The sequence below is a fragment of the Mercurialis annua genome, linkage group LG3 (genome assembly GCF_937616625.2).
Source record: "Mercurialis annua linkage group LG3, ddMerAnnu1.2, whole genome shotgun sequence".
Lineage (NCBI taxonomy): Eukaryota > Viridiplantae > Streptophyta > Magnoliopsida > Malpighiales > Euphorbiaceae > Mercurialis > Mercurialis annua.
Genome location: NC_065572.1, coordinates 70,985,480 through 71,013,218, shown reverse-complemented (window position 1 = coordinate 71,013,218; position 27,739 = coordinate 70,985,480). Strand labels below are relative to the sequence as shown.

Here is a 27,739-nt window from a genome sequence, read left to right as displayed (position 1 = left end):
CTATACTTGTAAATTATTTAAGATCGACTCGTAAGGTTTGAATTAGTATCGAACTTGAGCTACTCAAACAGAACCGAGCTCAAGTATCAATTGAAGAAGTTTGCGAGCACATATATTATATACCAATGTTGTCTTTAAATAGAAATATATATCTTTGTTTGATTAAATTTTATATTTCATAATTAAAAATTGAATATATAAAATATGACAAATATAAAAGAAACAATAAAAAAGAGACATCAAATTTCCCTGAAAAATGGATAAAACGATAATGACAAAAAAAAAATCCTATGAATTATGCTGGTCGCTACTTTTGTACTACTTGCCCATAGTGCCGAGGCAACAAATGAGTTTCTAGTTTATCTACTGTGGCCACCACTGCTGAAATAAATACATTTGCCATGAGAAAACAGCAATTAGCCTAAAAAACTTAACAAACCATCATTAATATCAATTCCCATTGCATCACAAGGTAACTATCAGAAGCTGATTCTGTTGGCCATACGAACTGATGCATCAGCAGGGAACTTAGCAGAATTCTTCTGATGGATGATGACTAAGATGCCATTTTCTTAAGCAACAAAAAATATCACGCAATAGAAGTTGTTTTGTGTGCTAAATTCCTGTCAGTGATGAGCCAGGCTCATTCGGTTTTAATGCTGTCTTCACTTGACAGCATCAGCAAAACTGTATAGATCAGAAGCTGAGCTTCGGTTACCAGCAGGAGTAGGCGAAGGTAGACCGGTGAATTCTCTTGATAATGATGGCGCAAACAATCCAGATGCAGACTGATGAACAAAACTCTGCTCCCTCGTCCCATTAACCATAGAAGAGTCCCCAATATAACCTTCTCTCGATAATGATGACACGAACAATCCAGATGCAGGTTGATGAACAAAACTCTGCTCCCTTGTTCCGTTAATGATTGAAGAATGTCCATTATATCCATAAGCTGAAGTATTACTTCCCATTATATTCCCAGATCTATCGCCAAGTGTCTCCCTGTAAACCCCAGGGTATGAACTGGTGGATGGGACACCATATGCAGCCGAGTAAGAACCAGATCCGTACATCATAGATACGGCAGAAGGGTTGATACGACCAGAGATTCCACCATCCAGAATATTTGTTTGCGTAGAAGGGTTGTACAAGCCATTTCCATCCACGTGAACACTTCGTTCATGCAACCCAAAGCTTGGAGAAGATATCATGGTTGACCCATGAACACTTCGTTCATGCAACCCAAAGCTTGGAGACGATATCAGGGTTGAACCTGAAAATCGTGGACGTTTTGCTTCTTGACTCTTCAATTTGTTTAAGAATTCATTCTCCTCAGCTCTCCTTTTTTGTGCCACCTTTACCTTATCATCTATCCTTTTATTAAGGTCAGCAATATCTTTCTCTAACTTCTCTATCTTTTCTCTAAATTCCCATCCAGGAAGAATTGTTTTAGGGTCGAGCTTGCGACGTTCAAGAAACTTCATCACAGATTTCAGAGTGGCCAAATGCTTTTGGGTTGCTTCTTTCTGTGATAGGTGAACATAAAATTGTGTGTTAAGCACCAAAAATAACAACATATACTAAAATAAAGTGGAGAGTCGTGATCATCCATACCAGTAATGCAGGTGAGTTGCTTGTTTCTCTTTCTCTCTTCTTCAATGCTTCTTTAGAATCTCGCAATAAAGACTTCAAGAGTTTCTGAGGAGGAAACTTATCCTCAATCCCAAAAGTATAGGCTACATCAACAGCTTCAAGCTTAATTCCACTATTCATCATCCTTCCCAAGATATCTGGAAGAGTCGAAGAAATATTACATAAGGCCAATAAAGGTGGTCGTCAACAAAGATAGCGTAGACCAGTGATTTCACATTTAGCACATTGATAAAAGACTAAAAAAAAGGACAAACAACAGACTGACAAAGGGATAATGCAAGTAAAAAGACTACCAAAAACATATTTCCATGAGGTAAAGCCATCTCTCAACTCCCTCACAATTACCACTGACGCTGCTAACTAGCAGAACATGAGATGAACAGTGAGTGGTTCATGGCAACAGCAGGAAAAATCCTGGAAACCAAAAATAAAACACCACTTTCAATTTAGTAGTTAACAAAAGCATAACCTATCATAGACACTTGCCTCACTCCATTTAGACAATTTTATTTATGTATGATCCCTAAACCAAAAATCTAATAGATAATCAATACTATTTTCACCAAGAAACAATCACATTGTTGATAAAAACAACTTATTTTCAGTTGACAATTTTGACTATAACAATAGTATGGCTAAACAAGTTTAATTGTCCGTAAATACTATCAGACAATTGAAAGCCAGCAAATAATGACACCCATGTGATGTCATGCACATTAAAACCACACTAGATGTAGGAAGCAATAAGGGAGGATGCTAATAAGCATTTTAGTACGAGTCGAGCAGCATAAAAAAAGGATGTACAAGAAAGATTCCAAATAGTTTATATATGTGTGTACGGCCTAGCCTTAACCACTAAAGCATTATTACAGACACGTTGCTTCAATGACATACATGCTGGTGAAAGATTCCACGTGAAGTACTTATAAAGTGCTCTTAAAGTTTAGGTAGCAATCAAGATAGAAAAACAATCTCATGCATATTCTACATTTGATATCCAGTGGGTATAATATTATTCTCATAAAAAGACATTTCTAACTTTCAGACTAAAGGCAGAAAAGCATTCAATAACAAGATTTGTATGAGTGATTGAATGAGTTTATTTCATCAAGCGTAAAGGTATATATAAACAAGTCTTGGAGTAATGCTCAAGGATAAGACTTAGAGTAATGGCCCAGTCGTTGGAGTATTGACTAAGGACAAGACTTGGAGTATTGACTAAGGACAAGACTTGGAGTATTGCCCAAGTCTTGGAGTATCTCCAAGTAAATACCTATCTCTAATAATTACAATTAATATTAAACGTACAAACTAATTAGATAATATTTATATTCTTGATATCCCCCCTCAAATTGATGGTGGATGGTCAGAAAGCATCAATTTGTCAACAAGAAACTAATGTCGATGTCGTGAGGGAGCCTCAGTAAAAATGTTTGCAGCAGTGGTGATATGTGGTAGAGAAATAACGTAATTATCATAAGCAGCTCGAATAGAGTGATAATCCACTTCAATATGCTTGGTACGCTAATGAAATACTGGATTAGCAGCAATCTGAATTGTACTAGTGTTAATTAGAGGAAATCCAAACTCACCCAATAGCCCTCGAATCCAAACTATTCAGAACAGGCAGAGAACATGGCTTGATATTCAGATTCAGTGGATGACTTAGACACACGATCTTGCTTTTTACTTTTTGAAGAAATAAGAGAGTTGCCAAGAAACATGCACCAACTAGTAATTGAACGTCGAGTATCAGAACAGCCAACCCAATCAACATCACTATATGGACACAAACGAATGGGATAATTCAAAGGGAAGAAAAGACCTCGGTCAATAGTACCTTGCAAATACCGAATAATATGACGTACAACAGACAAGTGTAGCTGCGTCGGTGCTTGCGTAAACTGACTTACTTGCTGAACATTATATGAAATATCACGCCTAGTCATAGTCAAATAATTGAGGCTCCCCACTAGTTGTCTATACAAAGAACCAAAGAAATTAATTCATGAGTGCATTTCTATTGATGTAAGAAAATACTAGTTGATGTAGAATGCACTTGTAAACCCAAAAAATACTATAGACGACCTAAATCCTTCATATGAATTTTTTTTTAAGATGCTCTTGCAGTTTGAAAATCAAGTCAAGATCGTTCCCTATAATAATAATATCATCGACATAAACCAAAAGTAAACAATTCCTTTGGCCATGTTGCCAAAAAACTGCGAGGAATCATACTAGCTCTAAACAAAGAACTTCAAAAGTGTGGTGCGAAACTTTTCAAACCAAGCACGAGGTGCTTGTTTCAAATGATATAATGAGCGTTTGAGCTTACAAACATCAGAAGATGGTGTAGAAAATAACCCCTGCGGAGAAGTCATATAAATCTCTTCTTTAAGATCATCATGCAAAAAAGCATTTTTAACATCAATTTGTTTTGAAAACCAACCCTCAGACGCAGCAATAGTTAGAACAAGTCGTACAGTTGTCATTTTTGCTACAGGAGCAAATGTTTCATCATGATCCACCCCATAATTTTGTCGATTACCGAGTGCCACCAATCTCATTTTTGTCCCGGTCAAGTGAGTAACCATATCGACAAATGGTACGTAAAGATCTCCGAGTTGCCGTTGGAGCAGACATTGGATCAAGTATGGTTTAAACGCTCAATTACAGAAGGAGAGTCATCAAAGCTTGGAAGGAGAACATCATGAGGAAGATACATGTTGCTGAAAATAATACTCATGCTCAAAGAAAATCATATTTCTAGAAGTACGAATACTATTAGCATCTACATCAAAACATAGACCTTTTCGCGGAAGGCTATAACCCATAAAGACACATTTTACTGATTAAACAGTAAGTTTGTGGCGTTCGTGTGACATTAAGTGAACAAAACAAACACATCAAAATGTGTGCAATCTGTGATAATCGGGATGTACACCAAACAAACGATCTTTACCAAGAAAACCACACTTCATTAAATTTGACATAATTACATTATTTGGATGACCCAGTCGTTTATGCCAACTAACAACAAAAGAAGCTAGAGACAACTCTTTAAATTGTATCGGGAACAATCTACCAGTTTTAGGCCTCCTCACAATCACCTTCCCCAAATCTGATCATGCACAAGACAACCATCACGAGAGAAGTGCACATCACAGTTATTATCCATAATTTGGCCAACCGAGATTAGATTGGTAGATAATCCAAGAGAAACAAACACATGAAGGTTCAATATCACCAATGGATATAATTGGAAGATTACTTCCATTAACAATCTGAACATTTTGAGAACAAGTATATTGTCGTAGATTGTGCAAAAAATCAGCTGAGATGGTCATATGATTAGAAGCTCCAGAATCGACAAACAAAGAAGAAGGACCAGGCTTACCTCGACTTTGAAGCCCAAGAGCAGAAAAAGTAGTGACAATCATTTGTTGTACCATTTCTGGAATTATCAGAGTGATTATTGCTAGTGGTAGCAGATGAAGAACTTGAATTGGCAGCATGAAAGGCTTGAGTTGAGCTTGCCGATTTTGTGGGCGTGTAGGACATTCTTTGATGATATGTCCACTCTGCTTACAATAATTGCAAAATTTCTTCGTACGACTGCGAGCAATGTGCCTAAACTTCTTACAACTGTAACATTGCATTGGCGCTTTTCCTCGATTCCTTCCTTGAGCATCATAAGCAACATTTTCTTTTAAACCATCTATGGTAGCTTGCGTAGCCATTCTCTACCCTTCTTGCAATAATTCACCGAAGCATGCAGCATCCAAAAAGGAACTGGGTTCCCTATTCAATAAGCTAGCCCGAGCAACCTCAAATTCTGATCGTAATTTCATCAAAAGTTGATCTCGTCTACTATCTTCATAAACCTCTTGAAGAGCGATTAAGGCCTCTTTGGCGCCTTAGAATAGATAATGCCAAAATATTCACTCCACAAATTAAGAAATCCAAAATAATATTGCTCGATAGATAAATTGCCTAGGTTGTAGTTGCTAATCTCAAATTCAAGTTGAAAGCATTGTACAATATTATCTTGATGGTATACGCGCTTCAGATAATTCCACATATCTTATGATGTCTCAAAGGAGCGTAAATTGTTCACCATATGACTTTCAATCGATGCTAAAATCCAAGAGATGATTCGAGCATCTTTTGCCTCCTATTGATTGGGTTCCTTAAAATCTTAAGGAGCAGTACACGACCCATCAATATGACTTCAAAGTTCTTTTCCTTTTAAAAACATTATGAATTGAAATTTCCATGCAACATAATTCTTTCCTGTAAATCCGATAGCCAGATTCTCATCAAAAGCTTTTCCAAAATATTTTTGGTAGACATTCTAAAAAAAAAAAGAGATTCAAATTGAAGATGTTGATTCAAAGAATAATCAACTTAAAATAGACAAATTCAAGAGAAATCGGAAATCTCAAAACAAAGATGTTGGTTAAAGACAATCAACCCAAAATCTAGAATGAAAACTAAAATCAAAGCTCATAGTTTTAAGAAGTAGGCTCTGATACCAAAATACGATTTGTGAGAGTGATTGAATGAGTTTATGTCATCAAGTGTAAAGGTAAATATACAGGTCTTGGAGTAATTCCCAAGGATAAGACTTGGAGTAATGGCGAAGTCTTTGTAGTATTGACTAGGGACAAGACTTGGAGTATTGCCAAGTTTTGGAGTATTCTCCAAGTAAATACCCATCTCTAATAATTAGAACTAATATTAAATATACAAACTAATTAGACAATATTTATAACCTTAATATTCAATTCCCTTGCCACCCACAATCATACACATTCGATCTATTGAAGAATAATACAATAATAAGAGGCTTATAGTCATAAAAAGAAATCAGTAATATAAGTGAAATGTTTGACCCGTATCTGTCCACACAGTAGAGTTCTCGTAATGTGCAGTCATCAGAAGCCAATTTCTACTTTAGGAGCACAATCTTGTACTGTATGCATGCAACAAAACTCTGAAGCATCCACCAGCAATGCTCCATGATAAGTTTCAAACTTAACATGAGAAATACTTATTAATCACAAATAAAAATTATAAGAAAAGGACATAAAACTAGACATGTACATGTGCATTTTCTGGATATTTAACTTGCAGTGCTATAAGTTCCCTGGCATCTTAGCCATTTTATGTCCATTACGTTCCCTCTAATTTCTTGCTTTCTCTCTTAAAAACTGTATCTCTATCAGTTCACATTCTTAGACAAGTACATTGTCCATATTGTATAATCCCCAAATAAATTAAGTTCCACAATTCAGCAACAAACTATCCAAATCCAACAATATATATTAAATCACCAATTTGAATCAAACTAAAATATAAATTACAAAAGATGCTACGAAATATACCTGAAACTCTAGTAACAAGAACATGTGATCTTTTCAAAGCATCAGAAATCTTCTTGGAATTACTCAACTTAACCAAATCCCAAACATCCCCACTAGTAAAAACTTTCGGAATCCCATAACAACCAATAAAAAGAAGCAAACCCGTTGCGTCAATTTCGCTAGCTTTACTAACACTCCCTTCAGCTAAAATCCTCTTCCTCCAAGCAATAGCAGCCTGCTCCGCCTCTTGCTTAACATCAGCATCAAACTTAACACTATCATCAAGAATTAACAAAAACAACTCCAAAGCCAAAATGCTAGCTGTTCTACCAGGGATCATTGGTGAATTCTTAGCATAGGCTTTACTCCCCTGCAAATAAAACCCTCCAACGCATTCTAAAACTAATTTAGCCGGATTCGGAGAGCGTTTTATCGCGGTCGGAACCTCGGACCGGAGTTTCGAGAGGTTTGAGAGATTGTTGGTTAGGTATCTACGGAGGCCTTTCCCCGACATCATTTCGCATAGACTGACAAGCTCCGAAGATGATGTCGGTGCCGGTACCGTTGCCGGTGTCGGAATTTGGCTGATAGCTTTTGCTGGTGAAGGGGAGTCTGATTGAATTGGTTGATGATCATGTTGTTGAATGGCGGTGCCGATGAAATTGAGGTGGTCGTTTAATTCGTGGAATCTACGGTGGAATTCGGTGATTGCGGAGGCGAGATTGTTGAGTTGTTCGATAGATTTGAAAAATTGAGGTTGTTGTTGTTGATGTTGAATGGCGACGATAGCGAGCGGTTCGTCTTCTGTGTGTGGTTCGGATTTGACACGCAATGGTGGTTGGTGCTGCGGTGGCGTTGGGGTTGACTGTTCGTGTTCTTGTTCGTCTTTGACGGAGACGAGCGCGGGTGTTGCCATTGGGCGGAGGGATTGGGTTAATTTTGTGCCCTAATTTGAAAATATTGAATCCCCCGGTATATAATGATTCTATAGAAATTTGCCTAGGATTTAGAATCCTTGTTAAATGATACTACTACGTTTCCTAATTTTTAAAACTTACTTTTAGAAGAAAAAGAATATGTTCTGACACAATTAATGGAAATAATTAACCAGCGAACTATAGCTCAAATGGTACGAGCATTGGACAACATGAGCATTCGATCAGTTTCGTCAAAACCGAACTGACAATTCTCAAACAGAATTAGTTGCTAGACCGAATAGTCTGAACTGATCAAATAAGAAATTTTAACCGAAAACCAAACCGATCGAATAAAAAAAAATCAAAACTGGACCAACCGAATAAGTCGGTTCGGTTAAAACCGACGAAAAGTTTGAGAACATTTAAAAAAATTAAAAAAAAATTGTCTATTCATTCGGTTCAATTAATTTGGATAATTTAAATTTCAAACCGAATCAATGGTACAAGCAATGAAAAATTTAACTAATTGTAAATAAAATTTTAAAACTTGAATAACAAAAAATATTTAAATTAAAGAATATCAAATTTTATATATCCATGGGAGTCAACAAAATTCAAATCCAAAGTAACTTACGCCTACAAGCCTTAGAATTGAGAATCTGAGATGCTTTTGATCTTTATATACATTTTTGGATTGAAATTGCAAACTCCAGACTTACAATACAAAACTTATACATGTAACATGTTATATACAGGTATAAAGATTACATAATCTGTATCATACAAATTCGTTAGCTACGAGACTGTTGTTATATCAGACACGTGAATGCTCTGATCTGACAGATTTATGACCACAGGATTTCCTGAAGCCTCGAGATCAACCATCGCAGTATCCCCGGGCTTGAATTGTGCAGCAAGTAATGCTTCGCTAACTGGATTTTCAATTATTTGAGTCACTGCTCTTCTAAGAGGCCGAGCGCCATAAATTGGATCGTAACCCTGTTTGCATACAAGCTCCTTCACAGATTCAGACACCTCTAAGCCGACCCCAAGAGATATTAGCCTTTCTTTCACCTCTCTCAACATCACACTTAAGATCTTCAGCATCTGAAAATAGCACAGATTATGCAAATTCACTCAGCTCAAGTTCAATGTTACCGAACAAAACCAAACCGACAAATTCCGTTTGGTTCAGTATTTCAGTTCAATAACGGTATATAATCAAACCAAAGTACCAAACTTGAAAAAACCAGCCAAAGCTACTGGTTTGCTTCGGTTCAGTTTGATTTGAAATATTTTAAATCATTATAAATTCAATTCAGTTTGATTAAAAAAATATTATTTCAGTTTGGTTCAAGTTCGAACCAAATGCACACTGCCTATTATATTCATACTTTAGTGACCGCTTGTAGGCTACTCATCTATCATAATATAGAACTAAATTTGTTAGTTCGAACAATCAGAATATGGAGACAGGGAAAATTAATTACAGATTGTGATCTCGCAAACAAAATAAATCAATCAGGGAAGCGCGCTTAAAATGATAACTGCAAAAAGCAAGGAATAGCTAAAAACCTGAGACTTCTCGAGGGGGTGGAATACTACTACTTCATCAATCCTGTTGAGTAGCTCAGGACGAAAATATGATTTGAGTTCTTCCAGCACCAATGCTTTTATTCCAGCATATGAAGTTGACTCATTATTATCTGCAATCATGAAACCGATGGAGGTGCGTCCTCCCTTTGCGATAGCAGTGGATCCCACATTTGAGGTCATCACCACCAATGCATTTTTAAATGATACTCGCCTTCCCTGTCAAATAAAGTCTTCCCCGGATGAGAACTATGAGAATATCAAGATAAAACTTCCTCCCTATTATTGCCAAAGTTGTTGGAATGGGCAACCGGTTTGAACTAAAAAATATATAAAATTGAACCCAACTGATTTTCTAAGAATATTACATACTTCAAACCTAATGGTTCGGTTGTTTATTTGTTTATGATTGATTTTTTGGCTCGATTTGTATAAAAAAATGAACTAAATTTCTTTTACTTTAAAAATCGAACTGAATTATTTCTTTTTTTTAATATAATTTAAAACTGAACCAAATTCGTCGGTTTGATTTGATTCAGTTTTCGCACACCGCTAAAAGGAAGTATTTTACCAAAGGTGTTCCAACTATGACAAACCTGAGAATCAGTTAGGCGACCGTCTTCAAACAACTGGAGGAGGATATTAAAAACATCTGGATGAGCTTTCTCTATTTCATCAAGTAATACCAATGTGAAAGGCCGTCTTCTAATAGCTTCTGTCAAAGTGCCACCCTCGCCGAAACCGACGTAACCTGGGGGTGCCCCTATTAATTTGCTCACAGTGTGTCGCTCCATGTATTCACTCATGTCCAATCTCAGCATAGCCGACTCCTGCAACATACATATCAAGGCAGAAAGAAGCAAAATAGATTCAGAAGGTTGACCCATAGAATTAGAATGCAATTTCTATTTGATTGATTTTATCATCCTTATAATCATTATTATTATATAAACATAACTTTCCCTCCTTTATATTGCTGATCATAATGTGGATATTCTCTTGCACGCAAAGAACATAAATATTTAATGACTATACAACAACCAGAGAGTGGTTTCTTGCAGAAATAGTTAAATGCATAAAGCAGGAAAGCTCTTTAACATATATACGAAACCGAAAAAGAAAAGAAAAACCGTCTATTTAATTGGATTTTTAAGAGAAAATGTAGTGTATATAATGCAAGAGCCTCACCGATCCAAAGTAGCTTGCTGCCAAAGCTTTTGCTAGTTCAGTCTTGCCAACCCCAGTTGGGCCACAAAACATCAGTGCTGCTATGGGCCTATCAGGATCCTTCAAACCAACCCGAGACCTTTTAACTGCTCGAGATATGGCACAAACAGCCTCATCTTGACCAATGACCCGTTTTCTGAGTTCATCCTCCAGACCCACCAGAAACTTTCTTTCATCAGCAGTGAGCTGCTGAACTGGGATTCCTGACCAGAGTGAAGCCACGGCTGCTATATCATCATGACCCACCACCATGGGCCTAAAAGTTCAAGCCAGAAAGTTAATTAAATCTATAGGATAGGGTGATCCTAGACCAAAAAAAATCTCCATTAACTATGAAACATAATTTAGGATCCAAAAAACATACTTGTCATCTGATGTGACAGGTTTAGGGGACTCCAAAATGATTTCACCCGAGTCTTCAGAACTCGAAGCACTGCCATCATTTCTCATCCTGCTGGCCAGGACCTGCCATATCAGAAACATGAAATCAAAAATTTAATAAGGGATAATGGAAATGTGTAATTGCCCTTATTAAACAACAAAATTACCACTTCATGCATCGCCTGAACAGTTCTAATTTCTTGCCAATAATCATCCGGCGACTTCGAAAGTATGCCTGTTTGCTCTTCTTTCTTCTTCCTATGAGCCTCAATACGAGCTCTACTTCCTGCCTCATCAATCAGATCAATAGCTTTATCGGGAAGATATCTATCGGCAATGTATCTTGCTGACAAATAAACAGCAGCATTTATTGCTTCCAATGTGAAGCTACAGTTATGATAGGCCTCGTATTTCTGGCGTAGACCCAACAGTATTTTAACTGCATCTTCCTGAATAGTTTTGCAGACTTTCAGTTAAAGAATCAATGCTTTGTCTGACATGTATAACTAGATGAAAATAGAAGTTTGCAATCAACCTGACTTGGCTCATCAATTGACACAGGCTGGAACCTTCGTGCTAACGCTTTATCAACTTCGAAATGTGCTCTGTATTCATCTACTGTAGTGGATGCAATGCACTGCACGAGACGCACATATTCTAAGCATAAAAGATAAAAGAAAGCCCCATATGGAAAGTCATAAAGAAGTCAAGCTCATTCCACTAAGAAACCCCTTGCTATTGTTGATTGACCTAGCTCATCAGGCAATTAACTCAATCAAGGAAATCCACAGCCAAAAGAAGATACAGAAGAACGGATTCAAAATTCATTACTTGTTCAGTGAAGGACATCAATTGGTCAGAGCCTCAGAGGAGATAAACTCCTCTAAAACCTAACTAATGCTAAGCAAGCTACATTTAATTTCTTCTGGATAAATTTATATAAAATGTATATTAGTTCTTTATAACATGATAATATATATAAGAGAAAAGCATGATCACATCAAGACATGTCACCTGTAATTCACCCCTCCCAAGAGCTGGCTTCAGCAAATTAGCAATGTCAAAACCAGATCCTTTGCTTCCCCGTCCAACCGTGCCAGTCCCGACAATTGTGTGGACTTCGTCAATAAAAAGTATGATATTACCTGTGAGGCAGACATATCATGAGTGAGAGACAACAGATGCACTCTATTTACATAAAAAAAATTCCACATATATGTAGCCACCTTCTTTCATTATCTCTTTTATTAATGTGGTAACACGTGCTTCTAGTTCTCCCCTTTCCTTCGCACCAGCAATTAGCAGTCCCATATCCAAGGACATAACACGCTTTGCCTGAGCATGAAATGGCATACTTATTAATTTGCGAAATATTTGTTAATGCGAGCACCCCACCAAATCGCATAATTAAAATAATAAAGGTATAGCACTCAGTTGCTAAGATACATACTATGAGAAAAAGAGGAACATCAGCCTGCGCAATACGAGTGGCTAGTCCTTCAGCAATGGCAGTTTTTCCAACCCCACTTTCACCAAGAAGAATAGGGTTATTTTTGGATCTGCGGCAAAGTATCTGAACAATTCTTTCAATTTCAGTTTCTCGCCCAATAACAGGATCAATAAGTCCTTCACTGGCACGCACAGTAAGATCCACACAGAATTGAGCAAGAGCACTTTTCTCTGTGAAACATAATTGAGTTACAAGGCATTCCTATAAAATTTTACATAAGGAAAATTAATAAAGTTAGTAATAACTTTTTACCTTTTGTTTTTCCAGAGGATCTTAAAGCTCCAGCTTTCTTCGAGAAGGACTTTTCACGCGTCCCTTTCCCTTCCACAGGTGGTTCTCTTCCTTCTTTCGCAAGTTCACCTTGAAGTCTGGCGACTGCTGCAGTTGCCAAGTCATCTAGATTTGCCCCCAATCTAAACTCATCAATAAAATCCCTTAGTTAGAACCTTGTTTCTCTAAACAAATGCTTCAACCACATACCATTCTCAATAACGAACACAACAAAACAATGTTATTTTAAGGTTTCCTATGTCAAAAATGAAGTTTTATATCCGAAATGCCAAGTTTCCTGCACGTTTTTAAACCGGAAACTTGATTGAATGAATAAACAGCTAAAATGAGTTACCTCTGGAGCACACGACTGGCACTCCCATCATCCACAGTCAACAACCCAATAGCCATATGCTCAGGTGCAATATAATTATAACCCATAGTCCTTGAATACTCAACTGCAGCCTCAAATACCCTCTTCGTACTAGTCGAAAAGGGCACATCCGTCGCATTTTTCGCAGTACTCGAAACAGAAACATTCCTCTCATCACCATCATTAGTCCAAATTTCTTGAACAATCTCACGAGCTCTATCAATTTTAATCCCAGAACCAAGAAACCCATTCGTATCCCGATCCTCCCCAATTAAACCCAGCAAAAGATGCTGAGTAAAGACCATATCTTTCCCCAAAGCTCTAGCTTCTCTCTGAGAAAAGATCACAACTTTAATAGCCCTCTCTGTAAACCTCTCAAAAACTGACGAAATTGGGAGAATTCTACGCTTTCTACGCAATTTAGAGCGTTTAAAAGACAGGGAATTTAGTGGGTTGTGTTTATATGAGATTGAAATGCCAAAACAAGAAGAACCAGATGAATTTATTGTACTGCTGTTATTATTTATACAGTGAAATGCTAAGAGAGGATCAAGTTTAGTTTTAGAGGCTGGATTAAGAGGACCCAAATCTAATCTTGAGTGAACTGATAAAGGTGATGATGATGATGATAAAACTTCCATATTTTTTGTATGAGCCTCAGAAAACTGATTGGTGCTGATTATGTACGTAAAGATTTGAAGTTTATGTATAATTTGGGTGTGGAATAAAGAATCTGAATGAAAAATGAAAAGACAGGAGCAAAGTAGAAAAATAAGGAAGGAATTGAGTAATAGAAAAGAAGAAGAAAGAGTTGGCTAACACGTCAAGCCACTGTAACTGTTCAATGATTTATTTATGGGGTTGAATATAGAAATGTAATGTTATTACTTTTTTGGGGTTAAAATGTAAAATTTAAAACTTAGAAGTCCACTATTTGTAATCTGAAAGTTGAGAAAGAGAACTGGTCGGCTACGGAAGCCGAAGATGTTGTACGGGCTGAGCCTGTGGCGGTGTGCGTATGCCTTGTTGGCTCTGTCCTGTCCGACTCTTGATATTTGAATGTGCCTGTTAATTTTTGTGTTCCCAGATTAAGGGAAGGACTAAAGTGAACAGGAAAAGTATATTGGGCGGCTAATTCAGGTTTGGCAGCTAATATGGATTATAGTGCCCAATTTCCAATTTGGAAAATTGTTGAACGATCTATTGTTTGGTTAATGTGTACTTCAAATTTGTTTTTATCAGATAAAGTATTTACTTTCAATTGTCTACATTTAGTTCAATTTCTCAAGTTAAAATGAGGAATATAAGGTTGTAGGTATGCCTACTATTTTGTTGTTTTGCCTAAACTAATGTACTACAGGTAATAATATGCCTAACAATGTGCAGAAATTTCTGTATCAATCACATGTAATTAACGAAATAGAAAGAAATGAATTCAGCAAATTGTAACTCTTTAATTATTTTACTCCATTCATTGCTTTATTAGTGTTTTACCAGTAATCGTTGCAGGAGCAAACGCCCCTGTTGAAGTGATGAAACCGATTTGTATCTCTTACGATTATCTTCCTTCCATAAATTTGCGAAATAAACTTGAATGCCGAGTGACAGTCATTGCACACACGAAGATTCTTTGTTATTTGGATATCCATTTTTGAATCGAGTTTTAGAATACCAAAAGCCAAAGCTAGCTTCTCACTGTGATAATTTAGCATGTATTCCTTATCTTCCTCTTCCACATCATGCAAAGCACATGATAAATCCGGTATATGCCCAGCAATCTGCATCTCTATCGCCAAGCTTTCCGCTTTTTGATAAACCTCTAGCCAATACGGGTTTTCACGATCAGCTGTGTGGAATCCATGAACTTCATTTCCATATTCAATCATACTAAACGCGGCGGGTTTCTTCAATCCTTTGTTGATTATATCCTGTCTCAACTTCCCAACTTCTTGCCACTTGTTTGATGCAGCATATATATTTGACATTAACACATAATATCCTGTATGGTCTGGCTCGAGCTGAAACAGATTGTCTGCTGCAAGTTTTCCTAATTCCATGTTCCCATGGATTTTACAAGCTAAAAGCAGAGCTCCCCATACAGAATCATCTGGAAGCATCGGCATCTCTTTAATCAGATCAAATGCTTCTGGCAAAAGCCCAGCTCTTCCGAGCATGTCAACCATGCAAGCATAGTGCTTAAGCTCTAGAGTCACGGATAGCTTTGTCATCTCTGTGAAACACTTTCTCCCTTCATCTATGAGGCCTGCATGACTACAAGCAGAAAGAACGGACGTAAAAGTGATATGGTTCGGTTCAACACCTTCATCTTGCATTCTTGAGAAGAGTCTCAGCGCTTCTTCCCCATGCCCGTGCATTCCATACCCTGAAATTAGAATATTCCAAGGACAAGCATTCCTCTCACTGGGGAGAATATCATTGAACAGTTTTATAGCAGTGTCTAGATCTCCACACTTGGCATACATGTCCATCAGAGCATTCTGAAGATTCGCATCGACTTTCATTTTATGAGCAATTATAAAATCATGAAATTTCTTTCCAAGATGACGAGAGCCCAAATAAGCACACACTGAAACCATGATCAATGCTGTCACTGCATTAGGTTCACACCCGGAATCACGCATCTCATCAAAAAGAAGCAAAGCTTCAGTAGCCTGTCCATTTTGAGTATAGCCCGAGAGCATAGAATTCCATGAGATAACATTTCTCTCATCCATTGTATCAAAAACCAATCCAGCCTTATCCATATTCCCACATTTTGTGAACATAGCTAAAATAGAGTTAGCAACACATATTTGCTGAAGAAACCAGTGACGAACTGCATAGGCATGCACTGATTGAGCTTTCCTGGAATCCCCTAATTGACCAATAGCAGAGGCAACACTTACAATAGTAATTTCATCCGCCAAGAGACCCACTTGTTGCATCGTTTGAAACAAAAGGAGAGCCTCCTCAGGCTTCTCAGCCTGCTCATAAGCTGTAATCATTGCTGTCCAGCAAACTAAATCCTTCACAGGCATTTCATCGAATATCTTGCGACCATCCCAAAATGAACCGCATTTTGCATACATATCCACTAAAGCAGCCTCAACATATAAATCCGAATCAAACCCAATTTTAACAGCCTCCCCATGAGCTACTTTCCCTTGAAGAAGCAATGCACCCGACGCACAGGCCTTAAATACAAAAGGGAAAGTGTAGTTGTTTGATGAAATGCCGGCTCCGCGCAAAAGCATGTACAACTCCAATGTTTCAAAACAGAGGCCAGCATTTGCACAGGCTCTGATAATTGTATTCCACAGGAAAGAGCTAGGCTTAATATCACCATTGATGTTAATATCATCGAACAATAATCTAGAGCTATTCAGGTCTCCAAATTTGCCATACTTGATAATAATCTGTGCAGCCAAGTGAGAACTCTTGGTAACTAGACCGGTAATGGTGAGAGATGAGTGTATCTGTTTGACAAACTTCAAGCTATCACAAATCTTTACAAGTCCGTCATAAACAATCTCTGCCGAATCAGGTATATAACTAAAAGTGCAGGAGTGGTTGAATGAATATAAAGAACAACGGTTTAAGAGAAGTTTAAGAGAGATGGGTATAAAGTGGCGTTGCATTCCTTTGGTATGTCTCACAAGAGTACATTACAGAATGATTTCCCTAAAGAACTGAAAATAAACTTGGACTAAATACATATAATTATGAACTGAAATTCCTAATTTCTTTTCCCAATTCCCAAAGAATACCGTATTTTTACTGAATAGAATCAATTCAGTATAACAAATAATAACGAATTGTGACCTGTACTTCGTTTCCGGACAGGAAATTTAGGATGAATCAACCTGACTCCATAGCATCTCAGCATAAGCTTTATCTTCATCCTTCTCCTCTACAACAGAAGGAGCTGTTACTTGACTTGCTTCAATAGCTTCTTCGTCTTCTCCATCAGGAATCTCTTCGGTTTCTTCCAAATTTGCTAATTCTACCAACTTTTCTCTCTCTTGATCTTTGAGTTCAGCCAATGCCTCTCGCATAGCTCGCTTGGTTGCTGGCTTATCAGTTGCTCCATATTTTGGAGCTGGCACAACAAAGGGCAAAACCACATCATCCAAGGTAGCAGTACCTTTGATCGCAATGCCCCTAGTCCCTGATGGAGGGAAGACGAAAATGATTCCTAGCTCATAATTACATATATGAAGCCTCTGACATGAAGAAGAATTGATCTTCTCATGTTCATTCAGCTTTGGACCAACTGGTTTGGATAGAGTCCTTCCCCAGGCAGCAGCACTAAAATTATGTGACCCGTTATAGATCCAACCAGAAGAAGATGCATCTTTCTTGGACTGAAAACGTCTACGAGCCACCTGCTTACATACCTCTTTCAGTTTTCCAATACACAATATTTTCAGTGACAGCTATGAAATGTGCATGAAGAATTGTTAGCCAGAGAAACTTATAAAGGTACGGTAAAGCCATATACAAGCTTAAGATACACAAACGAAAAGTCATCGCAATGAAAATGATAAGAATGATAAGAATTCAAACTAGATGAGTCAAGTGCCAATATAATACATGCATAGGAACTCGAACACTCAAAACACAGGGATGATCATTACAAGAGAAGTATTCAACAGCTGTCAATGATTATTTACAAAGAACGGAATAGAAACCTAACTTTCAGATGAAGGCATAAACCAGAAGGAAATAGTATGTGCAAATCAGATATGAGGAAGTCACATGGACAAATAAAATTCTAACCTTGACATGCATTGGGTGCCCAACTCTATCACAAGGACGAGGAACTGCATCACGCAGTATGTCTACAGATCTCAGCCTTTCCCATGTTTTCTGTATTCATCATAAATTGGATAATATGAGGCATATTTATTGAATAAAACATTATCAGACGAAATTACACAATTAATTAGAAATGGAGATATCAAGTTCTAAATTCAATGTCACACCTTAGCATGATGGAAAACAAAAAAGATAAAAACAAAGTTACAGTTCTGCTATAAATTTCCACAGTCAAGTGTCAAGAAAAACAGAACACTATTGCTGCCTCTCTTTTCCTTACTGAAACAAATTCTTTAAAAGAGAAACTTTCAAGAACTCTAACAGCTGCCATTCACCTTAAAACTGACAACGATATGAAATATGTGTAACTAACTACTATGCCTTGGCATAACTACTACTATGTCCCATATTTCTGTCAAAGATTTTGATTAATACCGGACAAGTGTCACAAATTACCGTGTACAATAAATATACTTAGCAAATAACATATTACTTTACACTAACAAACAGCAAAATTTGGGAGCATAGATTCAAATCATGATCTGAATGATGTTGTCATTACAATCATCCTCGGGGACAACACCATGATTCTATGTTTGAAAATGGTGTTAGGCTCTGCATACTTTTGCCTGGACCATTCCCAACTTGCAGCCATACTCCACTATTTAGTCAAACAAAAGTGAGTCACTGCATACAAATGGGCTACGCATCATATACAGAATCAAAAAATGTGCAGCATGTATGGCCTGATAAAAAAGGCACCAGTACCTCTGAGAAGCAAAGAATGCGCCTTGAAGGCAAGACTCCATTACAAGCATTTCTCACCCTCTCAATTGTAGGAAAAATTATTCTAATGGACGGATTTCTCAATTCTTGACTAGCAGTCCAGCAGCCCCACTGTCCAGAGAATCGATAAACAGGTGAATATGTGAGCAATGATATAAGTATCTCATTTGTAAATCATAATTACAGCAAAATATTCATAGTACCTCTGGATCTGATTCTTCTGAATCAAAAAGCCGCCGTGATCTTTTTCCAGCAGCTGCTGAAAATGATGACAGAAACTGAACGTTGATGGATGACCCAATTGAAGATGAGCCTTCAAAATAAAATGTGCATCAATGACAAGTAAAAAAGATTCATGTCCAAAAAGAATAATGTTTGCTCCGTCAAAACTCACCATAAATAAAATCAGATTGCTCCGCTTCAGGCCATTTATACTGATCCAGAACCTTGTGCAAGCAAAAATAAATCACAAGATCAGAATATTTCACAAATAATCTACATCTTACTCACTATTTTTTAAGCCAGTTGCTTAAGTGCATTGACAATGATCACCACCAGAGTTAGTTAACTATTGATCTCCTAGTCTTACCATTCATAATTGCTAACTCCTAGAATCCTTAATGCGGTTTTTTCAATGCATAAGTAAAATTAGTCTCAACAGTGGCAAAAAAACAAAAAGCCAATCGTCTCAATATGAATCTGCATTAATTATAGAAATCGATATAATGGTAATTTATATAGCTATTTTCAGAATACTCCTTTCACCATACCCTCGTGAAAAATCTCAATAAAACAAAAGGAGCTTGACTATTTCAACAGATTGGCATGTCCAAAAAAAAAAATTAAGCCACGCAAAACCAAAGTCGCCCCACTCCAAAACCCAGCTCCATCTTACCACTCGCTTCCTGACCCCTTACCAAAAGAAATTATTTGACCAAACCACATAGACATCTAAGAACTAAAGAAGTATTAACTCCAACTATAAATGGCTATTTGAAAACCAAAAATCCGTATCTCACTCCTCAATGGAACACTGGAAAACTAGAAGTCACAAAGCCACTTCACGCCAAACTTTATAATACATATGAAATGTTACTATTAATCCCACAATCCAAAAATTTAGATATAGGTTTCTGAGCACAAGCGCAAGTCATAACAAAGAGAATAAATGGCAACAGTGTAGAGCAAATAGGAAACCAAACATTTTGAAGCTGAAGCGTTAAAGCTGAAAGTATTTAGGCTTTTTCTTTTAATTTTTACCTCTTGTAATCGCCAAAGGCCTGTACACCTCTGAATTGAAGCAATTAGAGAACAAATTGCACTAACATGTTCAGGCTGCAGCGCTGTCATCAAGTGTGAAAAGCGAGGCCCCTGCCAAGTCAGTATCCTCTGGTTTCAAATGCCAAACAAAAAACCAAGCATGCTTTAAGCAAAACAACAAATTACAGAAGTACCATGCCTGTGATACATGTAGCATCAACTGTAATCGCATGTTGTTTCCTCCAGAAGCAGCTGCAAGCGCTTCTTTAGGATGGATGTATCCAGAGAATTTGAAAAATCCACCGTCCCACAATGGAGAAACCCACTTCGCCACATTTTTAGGCAAAAATCCAAGTTGAACACAATCTAGTGCAAACATGAGTCAGTCTCATTAATCTCAAAGCATGTCCAAACCAACAACTGTTAAGGAAACTAATGAATACAAATGCTTCAAAAAGGAAAAAATGCACAGGAAAAATATGATGAAACAACACTAGCCAAAGAAGACCATTAAATAATTGCAAAAGCTAACATAGAATAATATTACACAAAACATCATAACAAAGCTAAAGAAGTACCTACTACCTAGGATCAGGAAAGATGCTTAACTGTAACTTTACTGTCACATTATTGACAGAGCCATAGTAAAAGACATGCAATGAAATAAAAGGTTAGAGGTATAATTCATGCTTGTTACTCACAGAAAATTCAAATAAAGCAAAAAGCATTTCACCTCCTTCAGCAAATTGATCAGGATTGGGAACAAGAACGCTCACAGCATTCACATCTGCAGGCACATTAGTGTTTCTCCTCAAAACAATCTCGGACATTCCAAATGCATTTTCATGAGTTCTTCCCAGGAAAGCAGCCAATTTTTTTAACAGTGCGCCATTTACGTCAGCTGACATTCGAAACAAGTGGCTTAAACCAACAACAAATGCTTCAACTGATCCCAGGAGCTTCACATCAATTGAGTCCATTGCAAACACACAAGCCTGGAATATAAATTCAATAACGGACTATAAGAGTTCAACATATCCAGCGCCCCTTGTAAAGGACAAACAAACAAGAAAGCTCGGCTACTTTGTACAAGGGCTAAGAATTACAAATTCAAATAATGGCAATGTGCAAAATTATACTACCTCTCCATTCAAGGAGAACATTAGAAATTAGGGCACTTACAGGAGTTCTGCGAGAATGAATACCAGGTACTGAAGCAACCAGATATCCAACTGCCCTATCAAAGTTGTAATTTGTCAGCTCAATCATCCAATGGGCCTGACTAGGTATGTCAATCACAAGAGATGCCATGAAGCCAGCAAGCTGAGTAGCAAAGTCAGATCTTGAATCTTGACTTATTCCATCAGAAACACTGATAAAAAGAGATGAGATATCAGGCGTACTTCTACGAGGGAAATCTTGCCACCAAACAGTGTTTGTCACGTTATTCCACTGCAAGAATCATGGAAAATCATGGTAGACAATACATTAAAGTTCAACATAATTTTAACAGCTTATATTTAGCAGGATAATAAAATGCAAGCTATTACCTAAGAAATAAAAAGAATACTACAAACTAAAAGATGATGCCGGTGTCATCAAGAATTTCCTCCAAATCAGAACTAAGATAATGTGCAACTGGTCATATGAGAACACATGTCCAATTAGGGCATTAGAGTTTTCATGAAATAAAACATAAGTCTGCACATTACATCAATTTAAAGAGAACTAAACAAACATCAAACTATTTCCGAAAGTCTCTACATAATAAAACTAAATAACAAAATTCATTTCTCTAAAACTTCAAAGGAAAAAGAGCTTAGGATAAAAATCTCTTTAATTAAAACATAAATTTCACACGTAAACAATAAGCATAAAACATAATATAATATTGGTGAAAAAGTTCACATTATATTGATGAATGACTTTAAGTAACCACCTGATTTGGTACTAAATTAGCAGAAGTGATGATAACACGAATGCTATCTTCTCTCTGTAAAACAAATAACTTGGGATGATGACAAGCAATGCCTTGTCTCCTGTGGTCATTGCCAAATGCTATGGCCTCAGGGAAGGGGGGAAACCTGTGGATCACAGCAAACATCAAGAAGTCAAAACACCACAAAATACAGACAATACCTAAGCCAAACAAGTAAAATAAAACCAATACTTACACGACAACTAAGTTTGGATAATTAGAGTATGGCATGGAGATTCGATCATCAGTTCTAGGACTCCAACATCTCTCAGTGTTATGACATGCAATTGTCACAGGCAGATGGAATGGGATCCCACAGTGTGACAAAAACCTATCAAAAAACATGCCTTAGATTTGAAACTGTATATAGTGCAGAAACATACAGGAAAAAAATAGACAACTCACAATCCACTAATTGAACTGCGGATATTCAAATTTTAAATGGCCAAAAGAATATAATACCACAGCAGATGTCTGCACTCTGCAGAACAAAGAACTAACTCATTGTTCTATCAACAATTTGGAGTTCCAAAAGTATGACATGGATAAAACTATATAACTGAAAAAAATATAAAGTAAAAGTAAACAACAGAGTAAAATTTATTTTACCATAAAATATCACTAGTAAAAGTAGCAATAAATATCTGTGCAATGCTTTCAGTGGGATGAAGAAGTTCTGGTAAGGAAACTGTATTTCTATGACTTAAAGAATCATGTTCCATAAAAAGAAGACGATTCAGGTAAAACTTCTTTCCAGGTGGTTGACAACAACCTTCCTGAGGTTTCATCTGGTCATCACCAGGGAAAAAAGCATTCTTCACGCCACTATGATCAAAATCATTCTTAGAAATGTCTTTTCCATGTAAAGTATCATATCCAAGGGAAACACACTTGGAGCTACCTATTTCTTTGTTAATTTTAACAGTCTGGTCAACATCTGACTTCTCATAGTGATGTGCTTCTTGCCTAAAAACAAGAGCAGACTTATTTACCTCCTGCTCATGAACCCCAGTACTGCTATCACATAAAGCCTCACGTTTATCGAACTTCATTTTGCAATTGTGAGCTTTTGTAATCTCCATTCTGAAATCTGATATATAGCATTGCTGCAAATAAGATATGGGATCATTACTATGCAAAATTCGCCTACAATGGTTCAACAAAAACTTTGCTCTCTTCACAATTGACCCACATTTTGGCCTCGAAAAATTACAAGCTGTAGCCATAATTTCATCCGCCCGAACAGCAAAAACCCTTTTTTTCCTACTCCCACTAGACACCGATCCTTGTGAGCGTCCAATTGAGGTTGACATAGTCCCAAATAAACAACTCTCTAATTGAACCTCATTTTCCTTTACAGCGACCTCGCCTTTTAAAACAACATCTTGAATCAAAAACCCAATTTTAACCCCTAAATTACACAAACCCTCATTTCCGCAAACAAACAAAATCTCATCACCTCTACACAACTCTCTAACATATCCTCTTCTAACCCTACGTCCATTAACAAACACTCCATTCATAGAAAACCTAGCCCTAATCCTCGAACACTCCGAATTATCGGAATTATCCTCTTCCTGACTCCCCATTTGATCACTACTAGTAACTAACATTTTCCGAAATTCACAAACAACACAGCTACTACTAACACTATTTTGCAACAATGATGATACTCCATCAATAACATAAATTTTACGGTTTAAACTATCAAATAAAATCTGACAATGCTGCTTACTAACGCGACGATCACTGAACACAAAATCACATTTCGGTTCGGTTTGACTTCGGCCGATTGTGTATAGCCGGTCCGGTTCGAGGCAGATTGAGTCGAGAGGCGAACCGGTGGCCGATGAAATTAACGGGATGTTGAAGTTTCGGAGATTAATGGAGGCCGATTGGGTGTTTTGGTTAGGGTTTTTGTGGCGGCTGCACGAAATTGAGGACGGTAATGAACGGCCGTTGTGTTTGATGGAGAGTAATTCAGTAGATATGTTATGATTGGGTTCGGTGGTTGAAGGAATAATGATTGAATTTTTCATGTCAATTAAATTTGGGGAAGTAGAAAATTGAAGAAGATGAAGATGTGAAATGAGGAAAATTGGAGGGAAAATTGAGGAACGGCTCCTCTTCTGCATTTGGGAGATGTTATAAGTTAACTGCTTCTTATGTAAGTTTCCCTCCTGAATTTTGATGGATATGGGCTTCGTTTTGGGCTAACTTTATAAAGAGCCCATGAGATTTATAAGCTCCAAGGCCCATATATATAACCTCCAAAAGAAGGGAAAATTACAAACAAAATTCAAAAAGGTTTTTTTGATAAATACCCATGATATGGTAAAATATTCTCAAAAGTACTAGCCCAAAGTTTATTTTTGAGAAATACAGTTTAAACTTTTTTTTTTTGAAAATTGTCTTTTTTTTTTCAAAAATAATTTTTTTATTCTCAAAAATACGGTTTAAGTCACCAATGGTTTACCAACAGATTACTAACGGTATACCAAAAATTAATTTAATATAAATTTGTTTATGGTTTTCTCATAGTATACTAAAAATAAATTTAATGTAGATTTATGAAAAACAATTTGTTTTTATGCACAATTTAAATTTACTAGCGATTTTTAATTTTATACTAAAAATTAATTTATTTTGAAGTTATCAACGGCTTACTCACGGTTTACTAATAGTTCATTAAAAATAAATTTATCATAACTTTTAAAAAATGCAGTAAGTTTAAAAGCACAATTTAAATTTGCTAATTGTTTACTAATAAAATACTAAAAATTAATTTATTATAAATTTATCAATGGTTAACTAACAGTATGCTAAAAATTAATTTATCATAAAAATTAAAAAATACAGTTTTTTTAAATGCACATTATAAGTTTACCAATGGTTTGCTCACTATTAACCAAACGACTTCACGATCTACTAATGATATACAATAAATAAATTTATTGGTATACTTTTAGTATACCATTAGTAAACCAACATCAAAATAAATACACTAAATTTCAGTCAAATAATTAGTCGAACAGGTTGTGTGCGTAAACTGAATTAATACGTTGAGCTATTTCAGAAATAATTTTTCGAATTGATCCTACAATAACTCACACCAAAACCATTACAAACAAATTGCAAAATTTAGTGTATAAACAAAAGACCAAAAAGTAAATTGTGAATAAACTCCTCAAACCACCGCCGCGGTTAGTGTTATAAATAGAAACAAAATAAAATAAAATTAGTGACCCACAATCTGAGAGCAAAAGCAAATACAATGACGAAACCCTCGAAACATCAGCTATCCTACAGATAAATCGTGAACCGATGATAATCACAGATGGTAGAAGTCAGTGAAAATAAAAAGAGAAAGGAAGAAGATCAACCACGGTGGACTCCATATTTTTAAAATTCTTTCACATGTAATGATTGTGGCAACTTCCACTGCTTGTAACCCTTTCATCTTTTTCACCATAAGAGAGAACAAATTAGATGGCCTTCCACTGAGTTGCTTTTGCCACCGCCGATTTTGTTTTCTTTCTTTTCTTACACTACCTCAAATAGAGAGTTTGATTTGATCTTGTTAAAAATGAAACAAAAAGAACATATTAGGGCTTTAATAAACCCGTATATATTTAAAGGACAAATATAGGGGTTTTTGACAAAAAAGTGCCCCTACCCAATTAATATTTATGGTTTTGTGTCCCAGGCCACAAAAATTACATTTTTGTGCCTGGGGCCCACGCTGCCCGCAAACAGCCATTGCGGGCCAGTAATTAAATTCCCTGCCACATGGCAGGGAATTTAATGTCGCCCGCAATGGCTGTTTGCGGGCGACATCCCCTATTTAAGGGGGGTGTGTGGTGAAGTTTCACCACACTTACACTTCAAATCAAACATAAAAAAAAAGCTTAATCGGATTTGGAGTAATTTGGCGGATTTGGAGTAATTTGGCGGATTTGGAGTAATTTGGCGGATTATTTTTGGAGCTTAATCGGATTATTTTGGAGCTTAAAATTTTATTATTATTATTTTGCGAGGACTACAAGAGGTAAGTCCGTATTACTTTTTATTTTTTATAGCTAATTTTTTTAATAAATAATAAATATGTATTGTTAGATTTAGAATAATAAATGTGTATTGTTAGATTTAGAATTTAGTTAATATTAGATTTAAAATTTATATTATTAAATTTAGATTTAGAATATTAAAACGATTTGTATGAATATAAAACACAAAAACATTATAGAATGAACATTACTCATAAATATTTGATATAATATATAATAGTTTGATTAAAATGTGGACGATTTGCTAAATAGTTAAATAAATTAATTTAAATTTTTAAATAAACTGTTTATAAATTGTTAAAAATATTACTTTATAAATATATATGTAGAAATTACTTTAATATTAATTAAGCCTAGAAATGTACATTTGTAGAAATTACTTTAATATTAATTTATTACGCATGTTTGTAGTAATGGCGTCAAACACCATATTATTTGTGATATGGTGTGATGGTAGCATCATAAACTCCCCTCGTGGAGTTGAATATTTGGGGGGTAGATATGTTCATGTGCCGATTAATGGAAGAATAAATTTTGGGGAGTTGGCCGAAATCTGTAGAACGGCAGTATCTACTAGTGTGAGCCCTCCGGAGGTGACGAAAATTTATTTTCGGCTACCTCATGTTGAAAGGTACGAGATATGTTCATACTCGTTGTTCGAAGTGCAAGATGACCAACACGTATTTGCGATTCTGAACCAGACAGCTCGGATGCCGACGTTGAACGTGTTAGAGTTCTACGTGGAGTATCATATTTCGGCTTCTAATGAAACTTCGATGCAACTAGATTTATGTTCTAGTGAGTCTGAGAGAGGCAGTGTGGAAGAGGAAGAAGATGAGCACTATGATAGTGAGGAAGAGGATATGGAGGATATTCTAATCGCTGAACAACCAAGTAATATTACACATTACCAGTCTCGACTTCCGCAACACATACGATGTGTCGATCTCAGTGACTTTGATGTGGACGAGACATGGGAAGCGCCGAACATTGAATGGCAGCGTGGGATGGAATTTCAAACCGGGATGATTTTCTCGAGTCGATTGGCTGTGCGAACATGTGCCATTACTTATTCGGTTGATAATGGACGAGAGTTTAAGAGTCGCCGGACAACAAAAACAACACTGGTCCTAGTTTGCAAGCATCGAGAAATGTCCGATCTGCAACACGCATCTGAAAAATGCAACATTAAAGGCCCGCACACATAAACTCAAGAAATATAACCCGGACACCCTGACTTATCGAGTGATTACAAAGAAAGACAATTTTCGAAGAAAGGGAGGAAATACTCAGAAGGTCAACCTTCAAATGATGAAGTGCACGTGCGGGAAGTTCCAACACCGCCAGATCCCTTGCTCCCATGCCATGGCAGTCATTCAACAAGAAAAGTTAAACCCTCACAACTACGTAGGCTCCTTCTTTTTCTCTGGGATTAGGGTTAGACCCCTCCTCACAGGCTCCTGCTCCTGAGGTGGATGATGATGACGAGATTGAGGATGTGGCCAGTCCAGTCGCCGATAGTGGAGAGAGAAGCTCCGGA

At 36.7% G+C, this 27,739-nt stretch overlaps 4 protein-coding genes across 5 annotated transcripts; all 4 read right to left on the bottom strand.

Moving 5' to 3' along the window:
• Nucleotides 1-214: 214 nt before the first annotated feature.
• LOC126673275 (protein FRIGIDA) lies at nucleotides 215-8,061 on the bottom strand. The gene is made up of 3 exons (XM_050367356.2): nucleotides 7,041-8,061; nucleotides 1,615-1,790; nucleotides 215-1,526 (listed from the first exon to the last, which is right to left on the bottom strand). Exons 1-3 carry the CDS (start codon nucleotides 7,933-7,935, stop codon nucleotides 666-668), a joined length of 1,932 nt encoding a protein of 643 aa, XP_050223313.1. The 5' UTR covers nucleotides 7,936-8,061; the 3' UTR covers nucleotides 215-665.
• A 439-nt stretch (nucleotides 8,062-8,500) lies between these two features.
• On the bottom strand, nucleotides 8,501-14,304 carry LOC126675504 (chaperone protein ClpD, chloroplastic). Its single transcript, XM_050370150.2, has 12 exons — nucleotides 13,273-14,304; nucleotides 12,900-13,060; nucleotides 12,588-12,817; nucleotides 12,364-12,472; nucleotides 12,152-12,282; nucleotides 11,673-11,774; nucleotides 11,305-11,586; nucleotides 11,121-11,221; nucleotides 10,718-11,012; nucleotides 10,126-10,359; nucleotides 9,512-9,748; nucleotides 8,501-9,043 (listed from the first exon to the last, which is right to left on the bottom strand). Exons 1-12 carry the CDS (start codon nucleotides 13,929-13,931, stop codon nucleotides 8,732-8,734), a joined length of 2,853 nt encoding a protein of 950 aa, XP_050226107.1. The 5' UTR covers nucleotides 13,932-14,304; the 3' UTR covers nucleotides 8,501-8,731.
• A 420-nt stretch (nucleotides 14,305-14,724) lies between these two features.
• Nucleotides 14,725-16,961, bottom strand: LOC126675506 (pentatricopeptide repeat-containing protein At4g33990-like). The gene has a single exon (XM_050370153.2). The coding sequence runs from the start codon at nucleotides 16,926-16,928 to the stop codon at nucleotides 14,781-14,783; it is 2,148 nt and encodes a 715-aa protein (XP_050226110.1). The 5' UTR covers nucleotides 16,929-16,961; the 3' UTR covers nucleotides 14,725-14,780.
• On the bottom strand, nucleotides 16,909-24,279 carry LOC126675501 (uncharacterized). 2 transcript variants are annotated; one of them, XM_050370147.2, is made up of 12 exons: nucleotides 22,742-24,279; nucleotides 22,329-22,463; nucleotides 22,094-22,238; nucleotides 21,337-21,606; nucleotides 20,888-21,149; nucleotides 20,354-20,520; nucleotides 20,155-20,265; nucleotides 19,289-19,340; nucleotides 19,098-19,207; nucleotides 18,877-19,005; nucleotides 18,070-18,159; nucleotides 16,909-17,675 (listed from the first exon to the last, which is right to left on the bottom strand). In XM_050370147.2, exons 1-12 carry the CDS (start codon nucleotides 24,265-24,267, stop codon nucleotides 17,139-17,141), a joined length of 3,534 nt encoding a protein of 1,177 aa, XP_050226104.1. In that variant the 5' UTR covers nucleotides 24,268-24,279; the 3' UTR covers nucleotides 16,909-17,138. The 2 variants fall into 2 exon arrangements, with proteins under 2 accessions (XP_050226104.1, XP_050226105.1); XM_050370148.2 differs by lacking the exons at nucleotides 16,909-17,675; nucleotides 18,070-18,159 and adding an exon at nucleotides 18,166-18,795.
• Between the last annotated feature and the right edge of the window lie 3,460 nt (nucleotides 24,280-27,739).

Excerpts from the sequence above, each read along its gene's own strand:
- LOC126675504 (XM_050370150.2), bottom strand. The coding sequence starts at position 13,931 with ATGGAAGTTTTATCATCATCATCATCACCTTTATCAGTTCACTCAAGA. Across the intron at positions 12,473-12,587 it reads ATGTTCCTCTTTTTCTCATA|GCAAAGCGTGTTATGTCCTT; the intron begins GTATGTATCTTA and ends TTTCATGCTCAG. Across the intron at positions 11,587-11,672 it reads CAATTGATGAGCCAAGTCAG|GAAGATGCAGTTAAAATACT; the intron begins GTTGATTGCAAA and ends AAAACTATTCAG.
- LOC126675506 (XM_050370153.2), bottom strand. The coding sequence starts at position 16,928 with ATGCAACGCCACTTTATACCCATCTCTCTTAAACTTCTCTTAAACCGT.
- LOC126675501 (XM_050370147.2), bottom strand. The coding sequence starts at position 24,267 with ATGCAGAAGAGGAGCCGTTCCTCAATTTTCCCTCCAATTTTCCTCATT. Across the intron at positions 21,150-21,336 it reads TTCATTCTCGCAGAACTCCT|GCTTGTGTGTTTGCAATGGA; the intron begins GTAAGTGCCCTA and ends TTTATATTCCAG. Across the intron at positions 17,676-18,069 it reads GGCACCCAATGCATGTCAAG|GTGGCTCGTAGACGTTTTCA; the intron begins GTTAGAATTTTA and ends GTATGTAAGCAG.
- LOC126673275 (XM_050367356.2), bottom strand. The coding sequence starts at position 7,935 with ATGGCAACACCCGCGCTCGTCTCCGTCAAAGACGAACAAGAACACGAA. Across the intron at positions 1,791-7,040 it reads TCTTGTTACTAGAGTTTCAG|ATATCTTGGGAAGGATGATG; the intron begins GTATATTTCGTA and ends CGACTCTTCCAG. Across the intron at positions 1,527-1,614 it reads GCAACTCACCTGCATTACTG|AAAGAAGCAACCCAAAAGCA; the intron begins GTATGGATGATC and ends CACCTATCACAG.